This window comes from Microcaecilia unicolor, chromosome 12 (assembly GCF_901765095.1).
Source record: "Microcaecilia unicolor chromosome 12, aMicUni1.1, whole genome shotgun sequence".
Classification (NCBI taxonomy): Eukaryota; Metazoa; Chordata; class Amphibia; order Gymnophiona; family Siphonopidae; genus Microcaecilia; species Microcaecilia unicolor.
Genome location: NC_044042.1, coordinates 5,657,715 through 5,681,066, shown reverse-complemented (window position 1 = coordinate 5,681,066; position 23,352 = coordinate 5,657,715). Strand labels below are relative to the sequence as shown.

The 23,352-nt window shown below is 45.3% G+C and overlaps 1 protein-coding gene across 2 annotated transcripts; it reads right to left on the bottom strand.

The window, feature by feature from the left end:
- Nucleotides 1-2,807: 2,807 nt before the first annotated feature.
- On the bottom strand, nt 2,808-21,393 carry DYRK3 (dual specificity tyrosine phosphorylation regulated kinase 3). 2 transcript variants are annotated; one of them, XM_030221431.1, is made up of 3 exons: nt 21,204-21,393; nt 17,567-17,679; nt 2,808-5,425 (listed from the first exon to the last, which is right to left on the bottom strand). In XM_030221431.1, exons 1-3 carry the CDS (start codon nt 21,244-21,246, stop codon nt 3,869-3,871), a joined length of 1,713 nt encoding a protein of 570 aa, XP_030077291.1. In that variant the 5' UTR covers nt 21,247-21,393; the 3' UTR covers nt 2,808-3,868. The 2 variants fall into 2 exon arrangements, with proteins under 2 accessions (XP_030077291.1, XP_030077292.1); XM_030221432.1 differs by lacking the exon at nt 21,204-21,393 and adding an exon at nt 17,771-17,857.
- Nucleotides 21,394-23,352: the final 1,959 nt, after the last annotated feature.

Genomic DNA, 23,352 nt, shown 5'->3' with positions numbered 1-23,352 from the left:
TCGTATGTATCTGTGGCAGGCTTGTTGGTACTCTGATACTGGTTTTGTCCATCATCTCCCTCAGGAGGCTATTCCATGCATCCAACATCCTTTAGATGAAGAAATCTTTCCTGTCTCAACTCTTTTGAAGTCTCCTGCCATGATTTCTTGTTCTAGTCCTTGCCCACTGACATAGGCCTGCATCTTGTACATCATCTGTATGTTTAGTCTCTGAGAATGTTGTTGCAGTGGCCAGATTTTCCATAAAAGCAGAACAGAGCTAGACAAATGTTGAGGAGGACAGCTTAGGATTTTAACTCTCCATCCTTGAGTCTGGCAAGCTCTGACAAGGACATTCCCAGCTGGGTCACAGTCATGGAACAACAGAATGCTGGCCAGATTTCCCCTATTTCCTGGCGCCCAGCTTTCACTGCTCAACATCTGCCCTCCGCAGCTAGGAAAAAACCCGCTAATACCTTTGATCTGAAAACGTCAGACAGCTTACTGACAGGAACTCATTAAAGCTAAGTTCTCTTCCCAGAAACTTTTACCAACCAAACATTCAGCAAGCTAGGGAAGTTTTCATACCTATAAATTGTGAGTGTGTGGTGTGAGTTCAGAGGTTTAACACACAAGGACTGGATGTGCCCTGCACGTCCCCGTAGACACAAAATGGAATAACCCTTTAGTACTACTACTACTTGACATTTCTAAAGCGCTACTAGGGTTATGCAGTGCTGTACAATTTAACATAGGACAGTCCCTGCTCAAGGAGCTTACAATCTAAAGGACAAATGTACAGTTAGTCAAGCAGAGGTCATCAAATTGGGGCAGTCTAGATTTCCTGAAAGATATAAAGGTTAGGTGCCGAAAGCAACATTGAAGAGGTGGGCTTTGAGCAAGGATTTGAAGATGGGTAGGGAGGGGGCTTGGCGTAAGGGCTCAGGAAGTTGATTCCAAGCATAGGGTGAGGCGAGGCAGAATGAGCGGAGCCTGGAGTTGGCGGTGGTGGAGAAGGGTACTGAGAGAAGGGATTTGTCCTGTGAGCGGAGGTTTAGGGCGGGAACGTAAGGGGAGATGAGGGTAGAGAGGTAGTGAGGGGCTGCAGACTGAGTGCATTTGTAGGTAAGAAGGAGAAGCTTGAACTGTATGCGGTATCTGATTGGAAGCCAGTGAAGTGACCTGAGGAGAGGGGTGATATGAGTATATTGGTCCAGGCGGAATATAAGACGTGCAGCAGAGTTCTGGACGGATTGACGGGGGGATAGATGGTTAAGTGGGAGGCCAGTGAGGAGTAGGTTGCAGTAGTCAAGGCGAGAGGTAACGAGAGAGTGGATGAGAGTACGGGTGGTGTACTCAGAGAGGAAAGGGCGAATTTTGCTGATGTTAAAGAGAAAGAAGCGACAGGTCTTGGCTATCTGCTGGATATGCATCAGGCTTTCAGTCACTTCAGGAGCTGCTTATGAAGCCCAAATACCAGGTACAGTCATGGAAAATGGAGGGAGATTCCTCCCTTTTCACCCTATCAGGTTTTATTTCTTATCATTTGGGGTGCTGAGGAGAACGCAAAGCTTGATTTTGTCTCTCCAAAATCTCTTAGCCCTTGTACCTTGTTTTTGCAACCTTATTCATCCTGAGGTTTCTACTCAGTTGGCGTCAAAACATTTACCCTTTACAAACATATTGGTACGACATCTGCACAAAACACTGAGAAAACCATGGCCATATTTCCCCCCACAGCTGCTGTGATGTAATGGGGGTTGTTGGCTACGAAGAGCTGTCAAAAACTGAAAAGTAATTCTAATGCCTCCATTTAAATACCTCCTCCCCCCCCCCCCAAAAAAAAAAGCGTGAGTGTGTGCTTTTATTTGGTTTTGCTCCATGACTGTCATTTTAAATACAGTTATAATTGTTTCAGCTGTGCTGAAGACAAGAAGGCACACTTTTCTATCTATTCTAACAGCCTGGGAGACTTCAAACAAACCAGTCTGCTTTTCATAAGATAGATGTCAATTTAATTGCTTGCCTTTGCAAATCTGTACTGAAGAAGATTACAATTCAGATACAGTAGGTAGGTCCCTGCCCTAGCGAGGGCTTACAATCTAATTTTGAAAGCTTGGTCAAAACTTCATTACATTTGTTTATAAACCACAATATTTCAGGCCTAAAAAAAAGCCCACTCAAAGTGTATAAAAATCTAATATTACATTAAAAATTAATCAACAGAGATACTAACCATACATCCACCAGAGGTACACACAAAGTGCAGAACATTATTAGGAGCATCAGTGGGAGAAGCAGGATTTAAGCCCTGGTCTACCCACTGGGCTACACTCTGGTGCACATTGGTCAGAGAAATTGTGGTCTTTAAGATTACAATTTCATGGCCCTGAGTGCAGGCAACAAACCCTGGGATCTCACATCCTAGAAACCTTATCCATCGTTTCTTAAACCTTTTGCAGCTTGCAACATGAGAACTGGCAAACCCCGAATGTAGGGGTGGACCAAGAAATCTTGGCAGCCAAGTCCAGAAAAGCAAAAACATCCTTGTTTTTCGGTGGGCCTGATGGTGTCCGACTAGTTTTTACCAAGTCTTAGCAGCTTATTTATTATCAGCTGTATCATTCTGCACCTACATTTCAAGCTGTGAGCGTCAGACCCCTGAAGCAGACGGTTGTTCCGTCGAAACACGGCCCCGTGTCGGGACAAATGTGTGTGTGGTGCTGAATAAAGTTGCTTTTATGGACTTCTGGCTGTGAAGATTTCTTGGCCCACCCCTACTTTTTGGTTTTCTGCTTGGATTATACGTAAGGCTTTTTTTTTTTAACCTTTACCTTTGGGTTTGTTTTGGTAAACCCTGATTGTAGGCACCAAAAGGTTACGAATACCACATTATCCCCTCGTTCTGTTAGGCGCCAGATCTGCACTTAACTTCCACGTTACAATGGCAGTCTGCTTGGACGCTAGTCTTTAACTTAGCGCCTTAGTGTGCCAGTGTTCACATGGGAGGGGCACGGGCGGGCCATGGCTGTGTGACCATGCATTACTGTCAGTTGTGCACACAGGATGACACATTTAGGTGAACACGGACGCCTGCTATTGGCATGGCATCAGTGGGTGAACCCAAGTAATTTGCCTTAACAGAGCATCAGCTTAGTGCTCAGATTTTTGGCACCTAATCTTTGCTTTTGGGAGAGCTGAGTGACTGAATTTTCTCATTTCTGGCTGCTGTAAATTATTTCAGGCCTTCAGGTTTCTAGAGCTAAAGTAGCTTCTTAACGAACATCACCGATTATGACTACAGTCTCCCTTCTCCTCAACTGAAATGCCTACGTCTGATTTCAAGCATCATGGTATTAACAAAAACAAATTTATAATTAGACTTTAGCAGAACCATCTGACCCTCACGGCTGGCCCCAGTTTGTACAAAACATTTATTAAGTAAAGCAGAGACACAGCGAGGCTAACACATATTAACCCTACCCTCCCCAGTAGCCCTGATAGGAACAAACACTTCAGCTCCCTTTAAAAAGCTGCTTTCGCAATGTCATTAAAACTAGCAAATGTATAAAATGCGAGTACTGTTTTCTTGTAGAAATATAGGCCAGAGGATCTGGCTACCTATGAGATAAAGTATCCTCATTCTGTAATGCTACAAACTGATAAATATTACAGCGGTAGCTTCATTTAAATGGAACTAACTACCTGCAGACTCATTAAAAAAAAAAAAAGTGCACCCCAACGAGAGTGGAACCAACCTGGTTACACAACAGCCCTTGAAATGTTGACATCCACTTCAATTTCCTACACACAAGGTCCATTTTCTTTTCAATAAAAGCTGAAACTAAGCATTTAGTTTTTGGTAGCAAACGATTTTCCCCAGGGTACATTAACTAACCAGTTTGGGTAGCACAGTCCGTAAGGGTATGTTTCCGATTGAGTCGCTCATCAAGTTTGCCCTCAGTTTGCTAGCCAAGCCAGCAACAGGAGGTAATTTAGAACTTATTCCTGTGAAGGAGCCAGTATTTGAAATCCTTTTTGCTGACATCTTATCAAAACTAGGGGGTTTGGGCACATGCTTACAGATCCAAGGGTGCCTTAGGGCTTGGCTAGGGCTCATGCGATTTGATGGCTCCCACTGAAGACACTCTTTTAGGAAGTCAATAAACAAGGGATCGTCGCAGCCTTTCAGGGCTGCCACCCAGTCTTTGCTTCCAGGTGCACCCCGCATTTTGCCCCTGCGGGATCTACTCCCAGTCAAAGTCACTGTCCCATCTGGGAGCGTGGTAGCTGTGCAGTAACGAGGATAACCTTTGGAAGTGATGAAATTCTTAGCGCGTTTGGATTGCTCCAAAAGTTTCACAGGTGGCATTCCGAGAAGCTCCATCATGCAGGCCAGCTGATCGCTCTCATCCTCCCCGGGGAAAAGGGGATAACCTGTGAGCAATTCCACCAGAATGCAGCCAAAACTCCACATGTCTATGGGCATTCCATACCGGTTCCCTAAAATGACCTCTGGTGCTCGGTAGAACCGGGACTGAATGTAAGTGTAGACCCTCTGGTGTTCAAAACAACTGGAACCAAAATCAATCACCTTAATGCTACTCCGGCCTTGCTGCTTCAGAAGGATGTTTTCTGGCTTCAAGTCACAGTGTATTATTTTGCATTTGTGGAGTCCCTCTAAGCACTGCAAGATAGAGTGGGCAAACTTTCTTACCAGCTGTAGGCTGAATCCCTGGAATTTGTTCCTCTTGATCAGCTCATAAAGGTTCATACTCAACAGTTCAAAGGTCATGCAGATGTGGCTGCGGAAGGTGAAGCTCTCCAACATATGAATTATATTCATACTTCCTGTTTTGTCCTGTTTTTTCAGGTGCTCCAGGATCCGGATCTCCTCCGCCGCCTGGCGATGGAACCTCTTCTCATTGCGGACCATCTTCAGGGCACAGTGCTGGTGAAGCTTGTGGTCGTAGACCTTGGCGACCTGGCCAAAACTGCCTTTTCCAATAACCTTGATGACCTCATAGCGGTAGGCCAGGTGGTCATGGGGCACAAGAACGTAGCCCCCTTGTTCATCATCATAACCACAATTGCTGGGGCCACCAACACCACCTGGTCGCTTTTTTGCATTTGGGCCCACAAAGTATACTTCAGAAAAGCTACTGATTTCCTGCACCTCAAAGGCACTCAGCTGGTGCTTGTACTGCTTGAGCGCCTGCTCTGGTGTGAGAGGAAGCGTCCTGGTAGATCTGTTGGAGCATTCGCTGGATTTGGTTGTGTTCAGGTTGTCCATGCTTTTGTCCTTTGTCAGGGGAGGGAATGATTTCTCCTGCAGTCCAGGATTGGTCCTCCTGTTGCCAGAGTCTTCAAATAGCTGCTGCAGCTTGACTTGGCTCTGGCTTGCCACCGGCTGCTGCTCCTTCATGGTCAATTTACTGCTGCTCACCTGTACAGATTGAAAATAAAGAGGGCTTTAGTCATCTGGGAGAAACAATGCACACCATGTAGCATTCAAATGAACCCAGCGTGCTTCCAGGACTCCTCTAAGCAACAAGAGAGCAATCCTAGGAAAAATCACAACTTTAACTACCAATACCACACGAGATCCCTAGCAGCAAAAGTCACAAGAGTCCGATTTCTAATTCTGCATGTGTACAAGTGCAGACAGGAAGCAGCAGTTCCTGTTCCACAAACTTGTCAGGAAATAGTTCCAAGATGCGTCACAATCTAATACTTAATATGTTCTTTTTACCTTACTGCTTTCAAATGGGAAAGTCCCTGCCTTGCCAGGATTAATTAGGGGTATGAAAAGGAAAAAAACTGAAAGCAACTGAGTGGTTCAATTGTGCATTTGATATCATTCCTATGGACCAAACAAGTGACTTTCTAGAACCATCCCAAGTTCCTTTTGCTTTGTGCTCCTGGGCAGTACTTGCCCTGACCCAATGCCTGAGGTCGCTGCATTCATCTGCTTGAACGTATGGAAATAAAAGTCAATGAACATATGCACATAAGCTGATCAAATAAAGTATCGCTTTCTATACAGTTCTGTTTGACCTTTCATTCTGCTGATACCTGAAGCCATTCAACCCCATCATCAATAGGACACTCTTGGATTTAAGGCCTATTCTCAAAAAGCCTTTTACATTTTGGACTAAAATCCAGGCTTGTAATCTCTCTACTAACTAGCACATATCACATAACTTAAAATGTAGAACTATAGACCGAGCTCTCATCTATGCTGCCACAGTTACTTCTGTTATTAATAGCAAGGATCATTCTATCTTACTATCAGTAAGCATACATCCATCTCTGAACCTCCTTTACTCAAGGCCTGCTTTCACTTGAACTATCCATCTTCCCCAAGGCGGGTTGGAAAACACCAAGAGGCATATTTTCAAAGCACTTAGCCTTATGGAACTTTGGAAGGCTAAGTGCTTTGAAAATATGCCTCCAAGGCTACATCTGCTCCCTATTTTCGGAATCTGGGCCACAAGTCAGCTTTGTCTTAAGGAAGAGAAATCAGCCTGGCAACACTGCAGCTCCAGAAGTACAGATGGTGGGTAGAGTATGCAAACTTCTCGCCTACTTGCACAGCTTGAGGCCTGGAAACAGAAGTCCTTGCTGTTGATTCTGGCCTGACTTCATTCTACTTTTCCTCCCTTTTGAATCGCATGCAGCCTGCAATGAGCACGGCTCTCTCTCTCTCTCTCTTTATGGACCCACAGAGCGTATGGACTTCCTCCAACAATGGAAATGATTTGTGTCTGTGCTTCTGAGATGAGTAAATAAAATAAAAGCCTCACCGGCCCTTTCCAGAAGAACAGACAACAATTCTAATTGAGCAACAAGGCAAAAGGGCCTCTGCCACCCTGACTCAGACCTGGATACATTATCGGGGCCTGCCATACTGCTTCAATTAAAAACAAATCTCTCAAACAGGAAGAAAGGGACAAAATATTTTTTTTAAAATGTAGCACCTATGTCTTAAAATAGTCGCATGTAATCACAGCAGTTAGACATGGCTAAAATAGCTCCTGGTAATTAAGTATCTTGGATTGAAATACACCTTCTTTTCTACTGAACAATTGAGGGCTTTCCTAGACAAAGAAAATCACAACCTGAGAAGCCCATTTCATTGGTAGACAATGTAATTTATTTATTTTAAACCTTTAAGTGGTTTCCATAAAAACGCATTTGTCAATGTTTGCTTATTTCTGATCTGAAGGATGCCTTTGAAAGCTAATCAAGAAATGTATTAAGGTAGTCCAATAAAAAAGGTATCATCTTGTTTCTTTTCTCTGTTTTATTTCTATTTATCATAAAAACATACATATTGAAAAATAAACTATTTATCTTCCATCAACATACATAAACATCAAAGCGCTGCCATTGTAAACTCGCCATTAGTAAGTAAACTGCCCGTCAAAAAAAAGGCTTAAACAAAGAGCAGTGTTTTTTTAACATCTTAATTTCTGCTCTTACTAATTTTGTCTTTTTCTTTTCCCCTAGTGATATAAGCTCCTACAGCCTCTCTGACTTTGAGGTCTAAGAAGGATGTTTGAAATTTAAAATAAGTATTACAGACCATGTAAATGAGTTTATCTTGTTGGGCAGACTGGATGGACCATTCAGGTCTTTATCTGCCGTCATTTACTATGTTACTATATTACTATGAAATTTCTTTTTGTTTTAGAAATATGTACTATTTCTTTGTTTCTTTAAACTAAAACCAACCTGTTCAAAAAGCCTTACCCTACCGATCCTACTTAAATGCCTGATCCCTGCAACGCAACAAAACTAAAGTACGTAATGGACAAAACTCAACTCTTCCGTTGTACGATTCCCTAGTGTGGCTATGTCACATGATCTCTATCTTACCACAACATCACTTTGTATTTGTTATCACCGGAGTCTGCAAGCGCCTCTCCGGTACTATGCAAGCCACACTGAGCCTACAAATAGGTGGGAAAATGTGGGGTACAAACGTGACAAATAAATAAAATAAATAAACTACTGGATCCAGTTTTCCTACACAAGTGTTAATATTTGTATAGTCTGCTTAAAATATAAAGATTAAAAAATAAATAGCTCCTGGCATTAACCCCTGGATTTGATATAGGTTACCCAAATTCGGGCATGCAGGACAGATGTGCATACAAATTAGTTAACGAGCTGTTAATTATTGACGTTAATTGGCATCTGCCTATAAGCTATTCTAGAAAGCTGTGCGACCAAAATGTCTCTCACACAACCAAAAAGACAGTGTGGCCATGGGAGGGGCATGGAGAGGTCAGGGGCACGCAGTGAATGCCAGAATTTACACCAGAAGCCCTTGTGGCAAGTGCTCAGCCTGGAGGGCTATTTTTAGAACAGTGCTTGGCATATTTTTTTCCTCAGTGCCTATCTCTGAACATCATTACTGAATCTGGCCCTAAATTTGTTTCAGCAAGTTATTAATTTATTTACTCAAACATGGTTCACACCCATTTGTCAGAGAGGCACCACAGGCACAAAAGATCAAAGGAAAAACAGAGAAAAGGCACATCACGTAGCCGGGTAACCCAAAGACAAAATGCCTTGTTTGCAAAACACACCCGGGGCTGAGATTCCACCCCTTTTAATTCTCACTGACGGAAGTGGAAGTGTGCTTGCATGAGGAACAAAGCATGCAATCCTTTTCCTTTCCCTTCCCTCCAAAAGAAATTTTAAAAATCATTAAAATTAATAGATGCTTCATAAGTAGTATCTATAATGGTATAAAAAAGTTAGTTCTTTATATCACCAAAAATGCGACGACTGTTGCTGGTTGGTTTATTGTTGCTTCTGTATGTTTGACATCAATAAACATGATTTAAACTGAACAAAACGTCAGTTCCATGCAACCTCACCTTGAATATTGCGTTGAATTCTGGTCGCTGTATCTCAAAAAAAAAAAAGATAAAACGGAAAGGTGCAAAAAAGAGCGACCAAAATAATAAAGGGGATGGAACTCCTCTCATACAAGGAAAGGATAAAGAGATTAGGGCTCTTCAGCTTGGAAAAGAGATGGCAAAGGGGGAATATGATTGAGGTCTGTATACAAGTACAAGGACACACATAAACTCTTCCAACTCGTGAATAAACTACTAGATATTACACCAGTCACAACCAACAGCAAAGAGGCACCAGGGGCAGACAATCTCGCGAGATACTTCAATGAGAAAATCGTATAACTGCGACTTAAGATACCGGTCAGTACCATCGACTATGCTGAATTCCTTGACTGTCTAGACCCAGACCCTGGCATATACCCAGCAGACAGAACTTGGACCAGCTTCGAGACACTATCAGAGGATATCATCTCCCAAACGCTCAAAAGATTTGCCAAATCTCACTGCAAACTAGACATATGGCCAAACAACCTTATGACATCTGCTCCTCAACAATTTATAACAGACATAACGAAACACTTGAACTACATGTTACAAAATGGACTCTTCCCGAAGGAGAAAGGAAACATTCTACTCACCCCCATACCCAAAGATGCAACGAAAAACGCCAGTGAACTAACCACCTACAGGCCAGTAGCATCCATTCCCTTAATAACCAAACTAACAGAAGGAATGGTGACCAAACAACTCACAAACTATTTAAATAAATTCTCAATACTCCCAGTCAGGATTTCGATCTAACCACAGTACTGAAACAGTACTAGTTACACTCATGACTAAATTCAAACAAATGATTTCAACTGGAAAAAACATATTACTCCTACAATTTGACATGTCAAGCGCTTTCGACATGGTTGATCATGGAATACTACTACATATCCTTGAGTACTTCGGAATTGGTTCAAGAGATTCCTAACCACACGATCATACCAAGTGACATCTAATTCGACTACTTCAGCCACGTGGACACCCGAATGCGGAGTCCCACAGGGAACCCCCCTCTCGCCGACTCTATTCAACTTAATGATGATACCCTTGGCCAAACTATTATCAAACCAAGGCCTCAACCCATACATATACGCAGACGACGTAATGATTTACATCCCATTCAAACAAGATTTAAAGGAAATTACCAATGACATCAACCAAAGTCTCCATATCAAGCACTCATGGGCGGATTCATTTCAGCTGAAACTTAATGCAGAAAAAACCCAATGCCTAATACTTACCTCTCAACATAACACGAACAAATTCACCACAATTAACACACCAAATCTGAACCTTCCAATTTCGGATACCCTAAAAATTCTTGGAGTTACCATCGATCGACACTTAACACTTGAGAGCCATGCGAAAAACACAACCAAGAAAATGTTCCACTCAATGTGGAAATGAAAAAGAGTAAGACCTTTCTTCCCAAGGACTGTTTTCCGCAACCTGGTACAATCAATGGTGCTCATCTAGACTACTGCAACGCACTCTATGCCGGCTGTAAAGAGCAAATAATCAAGAAACTTCAAACAGCCCAGAACACTGCAGCTAAACTCATATTCGGTAAAACAAAATATGAAAGTGCTAAACCCCCACGAGAAAAGCTACACTGGCTCCCAATTAAAGAACGCATCACGTTCAAAATATGCTCCCTAGTCCACAAAATCATTCATGGAGACGCACCAGCCTGATAGACTTACCACCCAGGAATGCTAAAAGATCATCCCGCACATTCCTTAACCTGCACTTCCCCAACTGCAAAGGTCTAAAATACAAACTAATGCATGCGTCAAACTTTACCTACTTGAGCACACAGTTATGGAACGCACTGCCGCGCAACTTAAAAACGATCTACGAACTAACCAACTTCCGCAAAGTACTGAAGACCCATCTCTTTAATAAGGCATACCACAAAGATCAACAAATGTGAACATATACCACTCCTTCACATATATTCAGAACTGTCTTATAACATCTGCTTGTTACATTACTATCATGTTACCCAAGCTTCTTCTATAACACTAAATGTATATTTTCTAATATATATCCACCACTCATGATGTATTGTAAGCCACATTGAGCCTGCAAAGAGGTGGGAAAATGTGGGATACAAATGCAATAAATACATATATTTTATTTATTGCATTTGTATCACACATTTTCCCACCTCTTTGCAGGCTCATTGTGGCTTACAATACATTGTGAGTAATGGAAGTATATTAGGAAAACAGATAGTGTTACAGCAGGATTTTGGTAACATGATAGTGAAAGACATGGTGGTAGTATAACAACAGATATTGATAAACAGTTCAGAATTTATAGGGGGGGAGTTTTGTATATTCACATTGGATGATTTTTGTGGTATGCCTTATTAAAGAGATGGGTCTTCAGTACTTTGCGGAAGTTGGTTAGTTCGTAGATCGTTTTTAAGTTGCGTGGCAATGCGTTCCATACCTGTGCGCTCAAGTAGGTAAAGTTTGACGCGTGCATTACTTTGTATTTTAGACCTTTGCAGTTGGGGAAGTGCAGGTTAAGGAATGTACGGGATGATCTTTTGGCATTCCTAGGTGGCAGGTCTATCAGATCTGACATGTAGGCTGGAGCATCTCCGTGAATGATTAATAAATAAATAAGTAAATAAGTAAATCGATTTTTCACTCTTTCAAAATGTACAAAGACCAGGGGACACTCAATGAAGTTGCATGGAGGATGTGTAACAGCGGTTAGCGTATCTGGGTTTAAAAAAGGTTTGAACAAGTTCCTGGAAGAAAAGTCCATAGTCTGTTATTGAGATGGACATGGGGAAGCCACTGCTTCTCCCAGGATTAGTAGCATGGAATGTTGCTACTAATTGGGTTTCTGCCAGGTACTTGTCACCCGGATTGATCACTGTTGGAAGCAGGATACTGGGCTGGATGGACCATCGGTCTGACCTAGTATGGCTATTCTTATGATTCGGTTGTACAAACAGAAGAACAAAAGCAGAAGAGACCCCTTTTGCAAACAACAAATACAAAAAAAAAGGGGAGCGACCACTGATGTTACAACTCAAGCATGTTTATTAATAAACCAAAAACATAATTTAAGCATCCTAGAGATGATTCTGACGCAGTCCTGCGTTTCAGTGCTCGAGGTGCCTCAGGAGTTAACATTGTTATTTTTTTGCCAATTACAGATAACCAACACATAGATCACTCAAAAAGAACCACAAACCCATACGAGCATAAAAGCTAAGAGATAACGTTAAAATAAGTTAAGAATATAACATGTTAAAATATAAAAGTTACAATCTACTATAATAAAACTCACCCTCAACGTTCTGAGGACACTGACGTCAGTGAAGCCAAGCTCTGACTGCCTTCAAAAAGGTTCGAAGGTTCGTGGTGGTGAAGCCACCAAAATCGCTCCGGGCCCCGCCCTCGAGGGCGGAGCAATGGCAGAACAACGAAGGGGTTGGCCAGGGAGGGAGGGAGGGGGGTGTTGGCGACGAAAACCTTGCTAGGGCCCGTTTCATTTGCTCTGAAACGGGCTTCTTTTACTAGTATATAAATATAAGATCTGAAAAGACAGAAGAAAACATACAAGAAACACGATATGAACAGTACTTATGATGAGGATGGCTCGATACGCCAACTTAAACAGGTGTCAAGAATACAGCAATGCATGAAACAATCACCATCTATTACAGAAAGATATAATTTCATTTGTTGAAAAAAAAAAACCCCACAAGTAAATAAGAGCATATAGAGAATAGAAGCATATACAGTAGTAATCTTAATTTTAAAAAAATGGATAATACTGGAAACAATCTATGCGAGCTAAGAGGAATCCATTCAAAAAGTATGAGCGGTAAAATGAATACAACCGCCTACAGAAGACAAAGCGGTGTGAAAAATTACCAAACTGGAAGAGCATCTACAAAAATGTATACAGAGGGGCACCCAAAGTGAAAAGAAACGGAATCTACTATAATAAAACTCACCCTCAACGTTCTGAGGACACTGACGTCACTGAAGCCAAGCTCTGACTGCCTTCAAAAAGGTTCGAAGCCACCAAAATCGCTCCGGGCCCCGCCCTCGAGGGCGCAGCAATGGCAGAACAACGAAAGGGTTGGCAGGGAGGGAGGCGGGGGTGGGTGGGAAATCGCTCCGGGCCCCGCCCTCATGTCAAACATGACGTTGGGGGCGGAGCAATGGCAGAACAATGAAGGGGTTGGCCAGGGAGGGAGGGGGAGTGTTGGCGACGAAAACCTTGCTAGCGCCCGTTTCATTTACTCAGAAACGGGCCTCTTTTACTAGTAGACAATAAACCAACAAAACTGTGTAACATATAAGCAGACCGGAGAGCAACTATAAAAATGGGTTTGAGAAAAGCCTTACCAAGAAAAAGCAGCACTCTCAGACGACACTAGAAGACTCGTCTCATTAACCATAATTCAACCACATAAACAAATCAGTAACCTTAAATAAAAATACTTAAAAATCTCTCTATATAATAATTTGTTCCTCTGTATCCCTGGATGGCCGGCTGTCTAGGTTTGTAACCGTATGCAAATGAGCTTAGGTCAGCTCGCATCCAGCGTTCCCTTCCCTCTCAGTGTCCCGCCCTCGCGCAAAGACGAAATGACATCAGAGGAGAGCGGGACACTGAGAGAGAAGGCAAGGGAAGGCTGGAGGCGACGCGAGCCGAGCCTGCTGCCGCTGCGATTTCAGGTATGGAGGGGAGAGGAGGATCGCTGGACATGGAGGAGATGGGATGGGAGGGCAGAGGAGGGGAGGGGCTAATCGCTGGACATGAAGGGGAGGGCAAGGGAGAGAAACGAGAAAACGCTTAGACGACAGCCTTCCTAGGGCCCCCGTTTCATTTGTTCCAAAACGGGCTTTTTCACTTGTTATATTATAAAACCAAAAGGCACCAAACAGAAGAAACTCTGTGACAAAAGTCGGAAAAGCAAACTGCTAAATGTGGTTCACATAGGCAAAGCGAAGGCGTCTGACGTACAAAATGAAAGGACGTCAGGGAGCAATCAAAAATCAGGTCTAAGCCTCACTATAAAAATAAGCGCCACGAAATGCTACTTAGGTGAAACTATAGTAAATGAACCAAGGTTCTAAAACAGGCCCTATGAATAAAAATAAACCAGTAAACTTTAAAACTGTAATGCCAAAAAAAGAGTAGATTAAAAATCAATGTGAATGAAACCAAGCTGCATATTGAAGTGCTGAGAGCCATGTGTCATAACGTTAAAAAATGAGTCACCTCTAGGGTGTTCATATTGTTTTTGGTTTATTAATAACTATCCCCGAGCTGGATCGTTCCCCTTTTTTGTTTCAGTTGCACAAACTGCACAAGAAGCCATTCTTATGCCATAACTCCAGCAAGGTTTAAACTCTGCCAGGCTGCAGACAGGGTTGTGTATGTGGTTTATGGTTTTAGCAGGATTTTAGATGTAATCATCTTTCCAAATCTGAACTCAAGGTAAGTACAGCATGTAGGTCCCTGCTCAAGAGGCCTTTCGATTTGTGCCTCGAGCAATGGAGCTTGCGATTACACGCTCAGGGTCACAAAGGAGTAGCAGTGAGAGAAGCACGATTTGAATTCTGACCTTTCTAACCCTTAGTCTAATCCTCTAACAGTTAGGCCAGTCCTCCACGGCAGAGATTTGGCATGTGGCAGATAAACAGGATCTGTAATGAAGACTACTGGGGCAATTGGATACCTTGGGTGCCTCAAGTTAAGACACCTCAATGCTGTGTACTGAGCACCAGGGGCGCAGCTAGACCTTGGTGGGAGGGGGTCCAGTGCTTGAGGTGGGGGGAACTGTTTAGCCCACCTTCCCCAGCAGCCACTTTGGACCCCCCCCCCCGCCGCCAGGTACCTTTCCTGGCGGGGGTCCCCAACCCCCGCCAGCCAAAGAGTCTTCTTCAGTGCCGGTCGACTCCTACTCCCGTGCAGGACGTAAGAAGTCAGAAACAGATCATCAGCAAAGACGCTGGAGTCGACCGGCGCTGAAGAAGACTCTTTGGCTGGCGGGGGTTGAGGACCCCTGCCAGCAAAGGTACCTGGCTGTGGCGGCGGCGACGAGGGAGGGTCGGTGGTTGTTAATGGCTGGGGGAGGGGGGTCAAATGTAGAGGGGGCCAGGGCTTAATCTGAGGGGGCCCCGCCCCCACCTAGCTACTCCCCTGCCAAGCACCATTCTATAAATGGTATCTTAGCACCAAGATTACGCTATAGAATACTTGTGTGAGTAGGGCTTTGATGTGCCTACGTTTAGGTGACCACTTACGCCAGGTCAATGGCTGGCGTAAGCAAGCTATAAGTGTCACCATGCTCCGCCCACAAGTACACCCCCCCACACTTATGCACTAACTCATGTAGTGCACGTGTGCATTAAGTACCACTAACTGGTGTGGTTACACAGCTACTGAACTGCCATTTATTTATTACCAAGCCTAACGAAAACTTGAAGCCTTGAAACTTGGCAGCATTTCAGTGGACCTACCCACTCGATCCGAATGCCTCCAGCTCACTCCTGCACCTTTTAACGAGGCAAGGCCAATGGGATGCTACAGCTCAAACTGAGTGGCACTTGGAAAAAGTGCTGGCCAGGTTCGAGGTGGAATGCTGTGTCTAGTGGAAAATCTGAACCTAGCAAGGGGCGAGAACACACATGCAAGGGAATCAGCAGGACAGCAGAGTGACACCAGCAGCCAGAAACAGAAAGCCTAAAGCAGAGCCTCAAACATCTACAGAGGCCAGTGTCAAACCAGCAGAATTCATGGGTTTGGTAGTCTAGGACGTTTGCAAAACATGGTTGTGAGTAGTTTCATTTTGTTTCCCAGGATGTAGCTTTTTACTGCACACTTCAATCTTTAGCTTTAAAACTCACAGAAAAAAAAAAAGTCCCTTTGTGCTTTATAGCTGGTTCTGATGGATACAATAGGAAAACACATTAAAAAAAAAAAGGCAGACACATGTTGTCATCATTACATGCTGAGTAATGTTACATATTTAGTAAACTTCTGCCCTGGCTAATTAAATAGCAACACCCCAAGTTAGCACAAACAGCATCCGTGTTTATACATTCCAGAGAAACGAGCCAAAGAAAATCCCAGAAAGTATGCAAAAACACTAACGTTTAAACAATGGCGTTTAAACCAGTCCTATGCAGCAGAGTTTTGGAATGGATTTCACACTGATTTCTTGTGAACACACTGTCCTTAGAAGCACACAGTAACAAATAGGTAAGTTAGCAAGCTAAGATGCCACAAAACCCATGATGCTGCATTAATGAACTTTGAAACTATAGAGCGTTCTACATTCCTGTACTGGGCAAAAAATTAAAAATTAAGACAAACTCTGAGCCTAAATCGTGGAAATCTTGCTGGAGGACTAGCCTAGTGGTTAGTGCAGTGGACTTTGATCCTGGGGAACTGGGTTCAATTCCCACTGCAGCTCCTTGTGACTCTGGGCAACTCACTTAACCCTCCATTGCCCCTGGTACAAAATAAGTACCTGAATATATGTAAACCGCTTTGAATGTAGTTGCAAAAACCTCAGAAAGGCAGTATATCAAGTCCCATTTCCCTTTCCCCCTTTCCCTTATGACATCACAATATCAGAAGTGAGCCAAGTATCGGGCAATCAAGCCATTGTGACATCACTGATGAGGTTGGCTCTTATTGGTGGAATGAGCATAGGAGTAGCCTAGTGGTTAGTGCAATGGACTTTAAGCCATTGTGACATCACTGATGAGGTTGGCTCTTATTGGTGGAATGAGTGGAGGAGTAGCCTAGTGGTTAGTGCAGTGGACTGATCCTGGGGAACTGTATTGGGCAATCAAGCCATTGTGACATCACTGATGAGGTTGGCTCTTATTGGTGGAATGAGTGGAGGAGTAGCCTAGTGGTTAGTGCAGTGGACTTTGGTCCTAGGGAACTGAGTTCGATTCCCACTGCAGCTCCTTGTGACTCTGAGATCCTCAGGAGCTTAGCCTAGAATGGGTGGCAGAGCTGGTGGTTGGGAGGCGGAGCTAGTGTGGGCAGACATATACGGTCTGTGCTGGGGCTGGTGGTTGGGAGGGGGGACTAGTGCCGGGCAGACTTATACGGTCTGTGCCAGAGCCGATGGTGGGTGGCAGGGATAGTGCTAGGCAGACTTATACGGTCTGTGCCAGAGCTGGTGGTTGGGAGGCGGGGATAGTGCTGGCCAGACTTATACGGTCTGTGCACTGAAGAGGACAGTACAAATAAAAAAAGTAGCACATATGAATTTATCTTCTTGGGCAGACTGGATGGACCGTGCAGGTCTTTTTCTGCCGTCATCTACTATGTTACTATGGGCAACTCACTTAACCCTCCATTGCCCCTGGTACAAAATAAGTACCTGAATATATGTAAACCGCTTTGCATGTAGTTGCAAAAACCTCAGAAAGGCAGTGGAGTGGAGGAGTGGCCTAGTGGTTAGGGTGGTGGACTTTGGTCCTGGGGAACTGAGGAACTGAGTTTGATTCCCGGCCCCGGCAGCTCCTTGTGACTTTGGGCAAGTCACTTAACCCTCCATTGCCTGCCGCATTGAGCCTGCCATGAGTGGGAAAAAGTGCGGGGTACAAATAAAAAAAAATATATATATATCAAGTCCCATTTCCCGTTCCCTTACTTACTGTACGTTTCCCAAGCAAAGGCAGAGGAGGACTTCTTTCTTCATTTCGGACATCCTGGCTCCCAATCTCATCTATCCTCATGTAGGAGTCATACAAGCCATCCCCAAATCGGACTGTAAATGTTACAAATATGCAAACATTAGTCATTAGAACTAGAACAAAAGCAGCTCATACAGCCACATCCCTGTGTGCCTTCCTTTTTACCAAAGTCGCTTCCTAATGAAATAACTTGAAATCAGGTTTTGTTCAACTAGGAAACACTTTAAAATGTGGCAGTTTGTTCCAGCCACAAGATGAAAATGATTTTCAGATACAAAACACTGATCCTGAAGTTGCTCAATTCAAGGTTTACTGTTCTATGATTTATGTTATTGTACTTCACATACTGTAGATGTGTGACCATCTTCCGGTTACAATCTGAGTCACAGGATAATTAAGAGCTGTTTCCAGATGAGGAAAAGGAAATGTATACAGACAATAGTTTTTAACTCAAGGAATCAGAATAGCCAAAGTTCTCAATCCAGCCTCTGCTACTGAGAAATACGGTGAGATAGAATGAAGCACTCTTCGATATTTAAATGGAGGCTAAAGCAAGTAATATGCACGTGATCCAGGGCTATAGAAGCAGTTTATCACAGCTTCTTTCTGAGCACTCATCACAGGAGAGACCATAAAAAGAATAATTACAATATAGAAAGCAAACGTTTCTAATATATGTTTACAGCAATGCTGTAGCAGCTGCCTTTGTGTCCCTTAAACAATAGGGATGTCTGAATGCATTCTCAGCCAAAGCAAATGCTATTTTAAGTGACATTCTTTCAACAAACAGCTTCCCTTTACAAGAGTTGAAGTTTAGATTTAATTCATTTTATTTTGAATGTAAAAAAAAACAGATTTGCTTCTTTTTTTCCTATAAAAGTTCCCAAGGGACAGAATGAAAACAGAAATGCTAAGAATGTCCATTTACAAGAGGCCTAAACTGTGGTGATGGTGGTGAGGCCCACAGGAAATCAGTAACCTTAAAGCATACACACACAGTAACATATGTTTTCTCAGATGGTCACATCTATTTACATGACTATACTCAATGATCCATTTTGAACTGTAACCTTCAATTTCTCAAAAATTACTTTACGCAGTCAAATGTTTGAACTCCTGTAACTTCTTTTTTTTCACAGTTATATTACAAGTTGTTCTTTTTTTTGTTACTGCTGACTTTAGTCTTGTTATTCTAAGACGGTCACATATACACAAATATGGCACAGCTTCTTCAGTTTCTATCCCTAGCTTTGGGTAGGGGGTTGGGATTTGCCTCTCTGGGCCTGATAGAAGGGAGTTGGTCATGACCCCTTGAGACGCTGAAGCTGCCAGTGTGGTGGTGGGGAGGGGGTTTGGATATTGACCCTGGGATGCAGTGTGGGGGTTAAGAGTGTGTGTGTGTGTGTGTGTGGGGGGGGGTTCTTGGAGCCCTGGGATGAGGATGCTGTGTATGTTGTTTTCCGGGATTGAGGGGTGGGGGGTTGGATACTGACACTGGGATACAGTGGGGGGAGGGGTGTTGTTGCTTTTTGGAGCCCTGGGATGAGGATGCTGTGTATGTCTTTTCCAGGATTGAGGGGTGGGGGTGGGGGGGTTGGATAATGACACTGGGATACAGTGGGGGGGGGGGGGGGGGCAGGGGTGTTGTTGCTTTTTGGAGCCCTGGGATGAGGATGCCGTGTATGTCTTTCCAGGATTGAGGGGTGGGGGGGGGTTGGATACTGACACTGGGATACAGTGGGGGGGGGAGGGGATGTTGGGAAGGGCGGGGTGGGGGGGGGAGGGGTGTAGTTGCTTTTTGGAGCCCTGGGATGAGGATGCCATGTATGTCTTTTCTGGGATTGAGGGGTGGGGGGGGGGTTGGATACTGACACTGGGATACAGTGGGGGGGGGGGGGGGTGTTGGGAAGAGCGGGGTGGGGGGGGGGGTGTAGTTGCTTTTTGGAGCCCTGGGATGAGGATGCCATGTATGTCTTTTCTGGGATTGAGGGGTGGGGGGGGGGGGGGGGGTTGGATACTGACACTGGGATACAGTGGGGGGGGGGGGGGGGGTGTTGGGAAGAGCGGGGGGGGGGAGGGGGAGGGGGGTTGTTGCTTTTTGGAGCCCTGGGATGAGGATGCCGTGTATGTCTTTTCCGGGATTGAGGGGTGGGGGGGGGTTGGATACTGACACTGGGATACAGTGGGGGTGGAGGGGGTGTTGGGAAGAGCGGGGGGGGGGGGGGGGGAGGGGTGTTGTTGCTTTTTGGAGCCCTGGGATGAGGATGCCGTGTATGTCTTTCCAGGATTGAGGGGTGGGGGGGGGGTTGGATACTGACACTGGGATACAGTGGGGGGGAGGGGATGTTGGGAAGGGCAGGGTGGGGGGGGAGGGGTGTAGTTGCTTTTTGGAGCCCTGGGATGAGGATGCCATGTATGTCTTTTCTGGGATTGAGGGGTGGGGGGGGGGTTGGATACTGACACTGGGATACAGTGGGGGGGGGGGGGGGGTTGGGAAGAGCGGGGTGGGGGGGGGGGTGTAGTTGCTTTTTGGAGCCCTGGGATGAGGATGCCATGTATGTCTTTTCTGGGATTGAGGGGTGGGGGGGGGGGGTTGGATACTGACACTGGGATACAGTGGGGGGGGAGGGGGTGTTGGGAAGAGCGGGGGGGGGGGAGGGGGAGGGGTGTTGTTGCTTTTTGGAGCCCTGGGATGAGGATGCCATGTATGTCTTTTCTGGGATTGAGGGGTGGGGGGGGGGGGGGTTGGATACTGACACTGGGATACAGTGGGGGGGGGAGGGGATGTTGGGAAGGGCGGGGTGGGGGGGGAGGGGTGTAGTTGCTTTTTGGAGCCCTGGGATGAGGATGCCATGTATGTCTTTTCTGGGATTGAGGGGTGGGGGGGGGGTTGGATACTGACACTGGGATACAGTGGGGGGGGAGGGGGTGTTGGGAAGAGCGGGGTGGGGGGGGGGTGTAGTTGCTTTTTGGAGCCCTGGGATGAGGATGCCATGTATGTCTTTTCTGGGATTGAGGGGTGGGGGGGGGGGGTTGGATACTGACACTGGGATACAGTGGGGGGGGGAGGGGGTGTTGGGAAGAGCGGGGGGGGGGGGAGGGGGAGGGGTGTTGTTGCTTTTTGGAGCCCTGGGATGAGGATGCCGTGTATGTCTTTTCCGGGATTGAGGGGTGGGGGGGGGGTTGGATACTGACACTGGGATACAGTGGGGGTGGAGGGGGTGTTGGGAAGAGCGGGGGGGGGGGGAGGGGGAGGGGTGTTGTTGCTTTTTGGAGCCCTGGGATGAGGATGCCGTGTATGTCTTTCCAGGATTGAGGGGTGGGGGGGGGGTTGGATACTGACACTGGGATACAGTGGGGGGGGAGGGGATGTTGGGAAGGGCGGGGTGGGGGGGGAGGGGTGTAGTTGCTTTTTGGAGCCCTGGGATGAGGATGTTGTTGCTCCCCGGGGATGAGGGGAGGGGGTTTGGCTATTGTCCCCCGGATGCTGTGTGGGGGTTGGGCACAGCGGAGGGGGGAGGGGGTGTTGCTGCGGGATTTCATTGTGGCCGTTGTTGCCGGGGGGGGGGAGGGTCCGAACCCCGTGGCTTCTCCCTACCTGCCGCGATGGGTCCGTCCGGTTTTCGGGTCAATAACATCATGGCTGGGGGGGGCGACCGGGCCCTGCAGCCATGTCCCGGGAGGGCACCGCATGGAGGGGGGGGCGCTGTTCCCCGGGCTCACGATCCTCTCTTCCTGTCACCGGGACTCGCCCGCAGACTCCGGTACCGTCAGGCCCGCCGCCGAGCTCTGGTTGCTAAGCACTGAACGCGCGGCGGCGACTCGCGCCGGCGTCCCGACGTCACCCAGGCCACGCCCACGCGATGTTGCCTCAGACGGACGGAAGCCATCAATGAAATGGAACGTTCTATCCCGGGCCCCGCCTCCTCCCTGAACGTTCTATCCCCGGGCCCCGCCTCCCTTCTTGCCTCGAGACTCCTTATTCCCAAGTCGGTCTCCACCTTTAGAAGAGAAGCTTCAAAAATGGAACAATTTATGTCCTTCAAGGAGTTAAAGCAAAATCCGGCATAAATAGCTGGAAAATGCCAGGTTAATTGCAGAACCTTTAGCCACATTCTTGATAGGCACTTTAAAAAGCAATGGTGTTTTGATACGGTTTTGCAGTTCTGGAGAACCTATTTCAGAATGATTCATGTTGTGGGTTATATTTTATTGGAAAAATAATGGTCTCTAGAATCTGACATACGTTCTATACTTTCATTGTGCAAAGACAGCAGACCCTTGGAGACACCTTGTGGTGAAAAATAGCAAATGGTCATTGGGCGCCTCAGGATGTTCTCAGTGGCAACCGTGAATCCAAGGTATATCCCCAAAAGTATGAAAATCTGTGCTGATTAGGAAGATAATATTGAGTAGCCTGAGCCACCCCGAAAAGAACTCCAAACACTTTACCACAAAATGGCCTACAGTCAGAAGTGCTTAGGATTGCTACTACTATGCTCAGTTCTGTCTTTGTGTACAAACATCGCAGAAGGAACTGCAATGTCAGTCCTATTTTTCACGTCCACTTTCATGGTTTCTCTTTTCATATTTTCTGATCTGAAGAAGGCTTACCTTCCAAAGCTAATCAAAAAATACCCAGTGTACCTGCATGTAACTCACCTTGAGCTACTACTGTAAAAAAAGGTGTGTAAAAGAGGTGTAAGCAATCTGAAACTGAGTCATCTTTGCATTGTATTTTTTTCCTCTTGAATTATTGTAAGCCACATTGCGCCTGCTCCTGTGGGAAAATATGGGGTACAAATGCACCAAAAGAAATAAATAAACTGTATTGTTATTCCAATAAAAAGGTACCATCTTATTTTCTTTTCCATGTTTTGTTTCATTTCAGTTTATTACTTTTAAAAATGCACTAACATAGCTACCACTTCACTTCTTTCCATATTGAGAACTTCATAGAATACTTTAAACAGAAGCTGAGACAGGGACTAACTGACATGCTACCTCTAACCAGGGCTTCTGTTCTAAGCAGCTTATTTTCAGCTGATTAGGTGCTTTTTGAGTAGGAACAGGGGCATCTGGGGGCAGCCGCACAGAGGCCCCATGCCTAACTGGTAGCTAATCAAAACTTAAAGCTCTTTTCCCTTTCCATCTTCCCCCCTCCCCCAGACTCTCTTAATCTACCAAATAGAATGTTGGGTGTTATTAGGAAGGGTATGGAGTCCAGGTGTGCGGATGTTATAATGCCGTTGTATCGCTCCATGGTGCGACCGCACCTGGAGTATTGTGTTCAGTACTGGTCTCCGTATCTCAAAAAAGATATAGTAGAATTGGAAAAGGTACAGCGAAGGGCGACGAAAATGATAGTGGGGATGGGACGACTTTCCTATGAAGAGAGGCTGAGAAGGCTAGGGCTTTTCAGCTTGGAGAAGAGACGGCTGAGGGGAGATATGATAGAAGTGTATAAAATAATGAGTGGAATGGATCGGGTGGATGTGAAGCGACTGTTCACGCTATCCAAAAATACTAGGACTAGAGGGCATGAGTTGAAGCTACAGTGTGGTAAATTTAAAACGAATCGGAGAAAATTTTTCTTCACCCAACGTGTAATTAGACTCTGGAATTCGTTGCCGGAGAACGTGGTACGGGCGGTTAGCTTGACGGAGTTTAAAAAGGGGTTAGATAGATTCCTAAAGGACAAGTCCATAGACCGCTATTAAATGGACTTGGAAAAATTCCACATTTTT

Bases quoted from the DNA above. Each gene is read 5' to 3' on its own strand.
- DYRK3 (XM_030221431.1), bottom strand. From the start codon at position 21,246: ATGATGTTATTGACCCGAAAACCGGACGGACCCATCGCGGCAG. The intron at 17,680-21,203 runs GTAGGGAGAAGC...TAACATTTACAG, and splicing joins GGACGGACCCATCGCGGCAG to TCCGATTTGGGGATGGCTTG. The intron at 5,426-17,566 runs GTAAGTAAGGGA...CAATCTGTACAG, and splicing joins CTTTGCTTGGGAAACGTACA to GTGAGCAGCAGTAAATTGAC.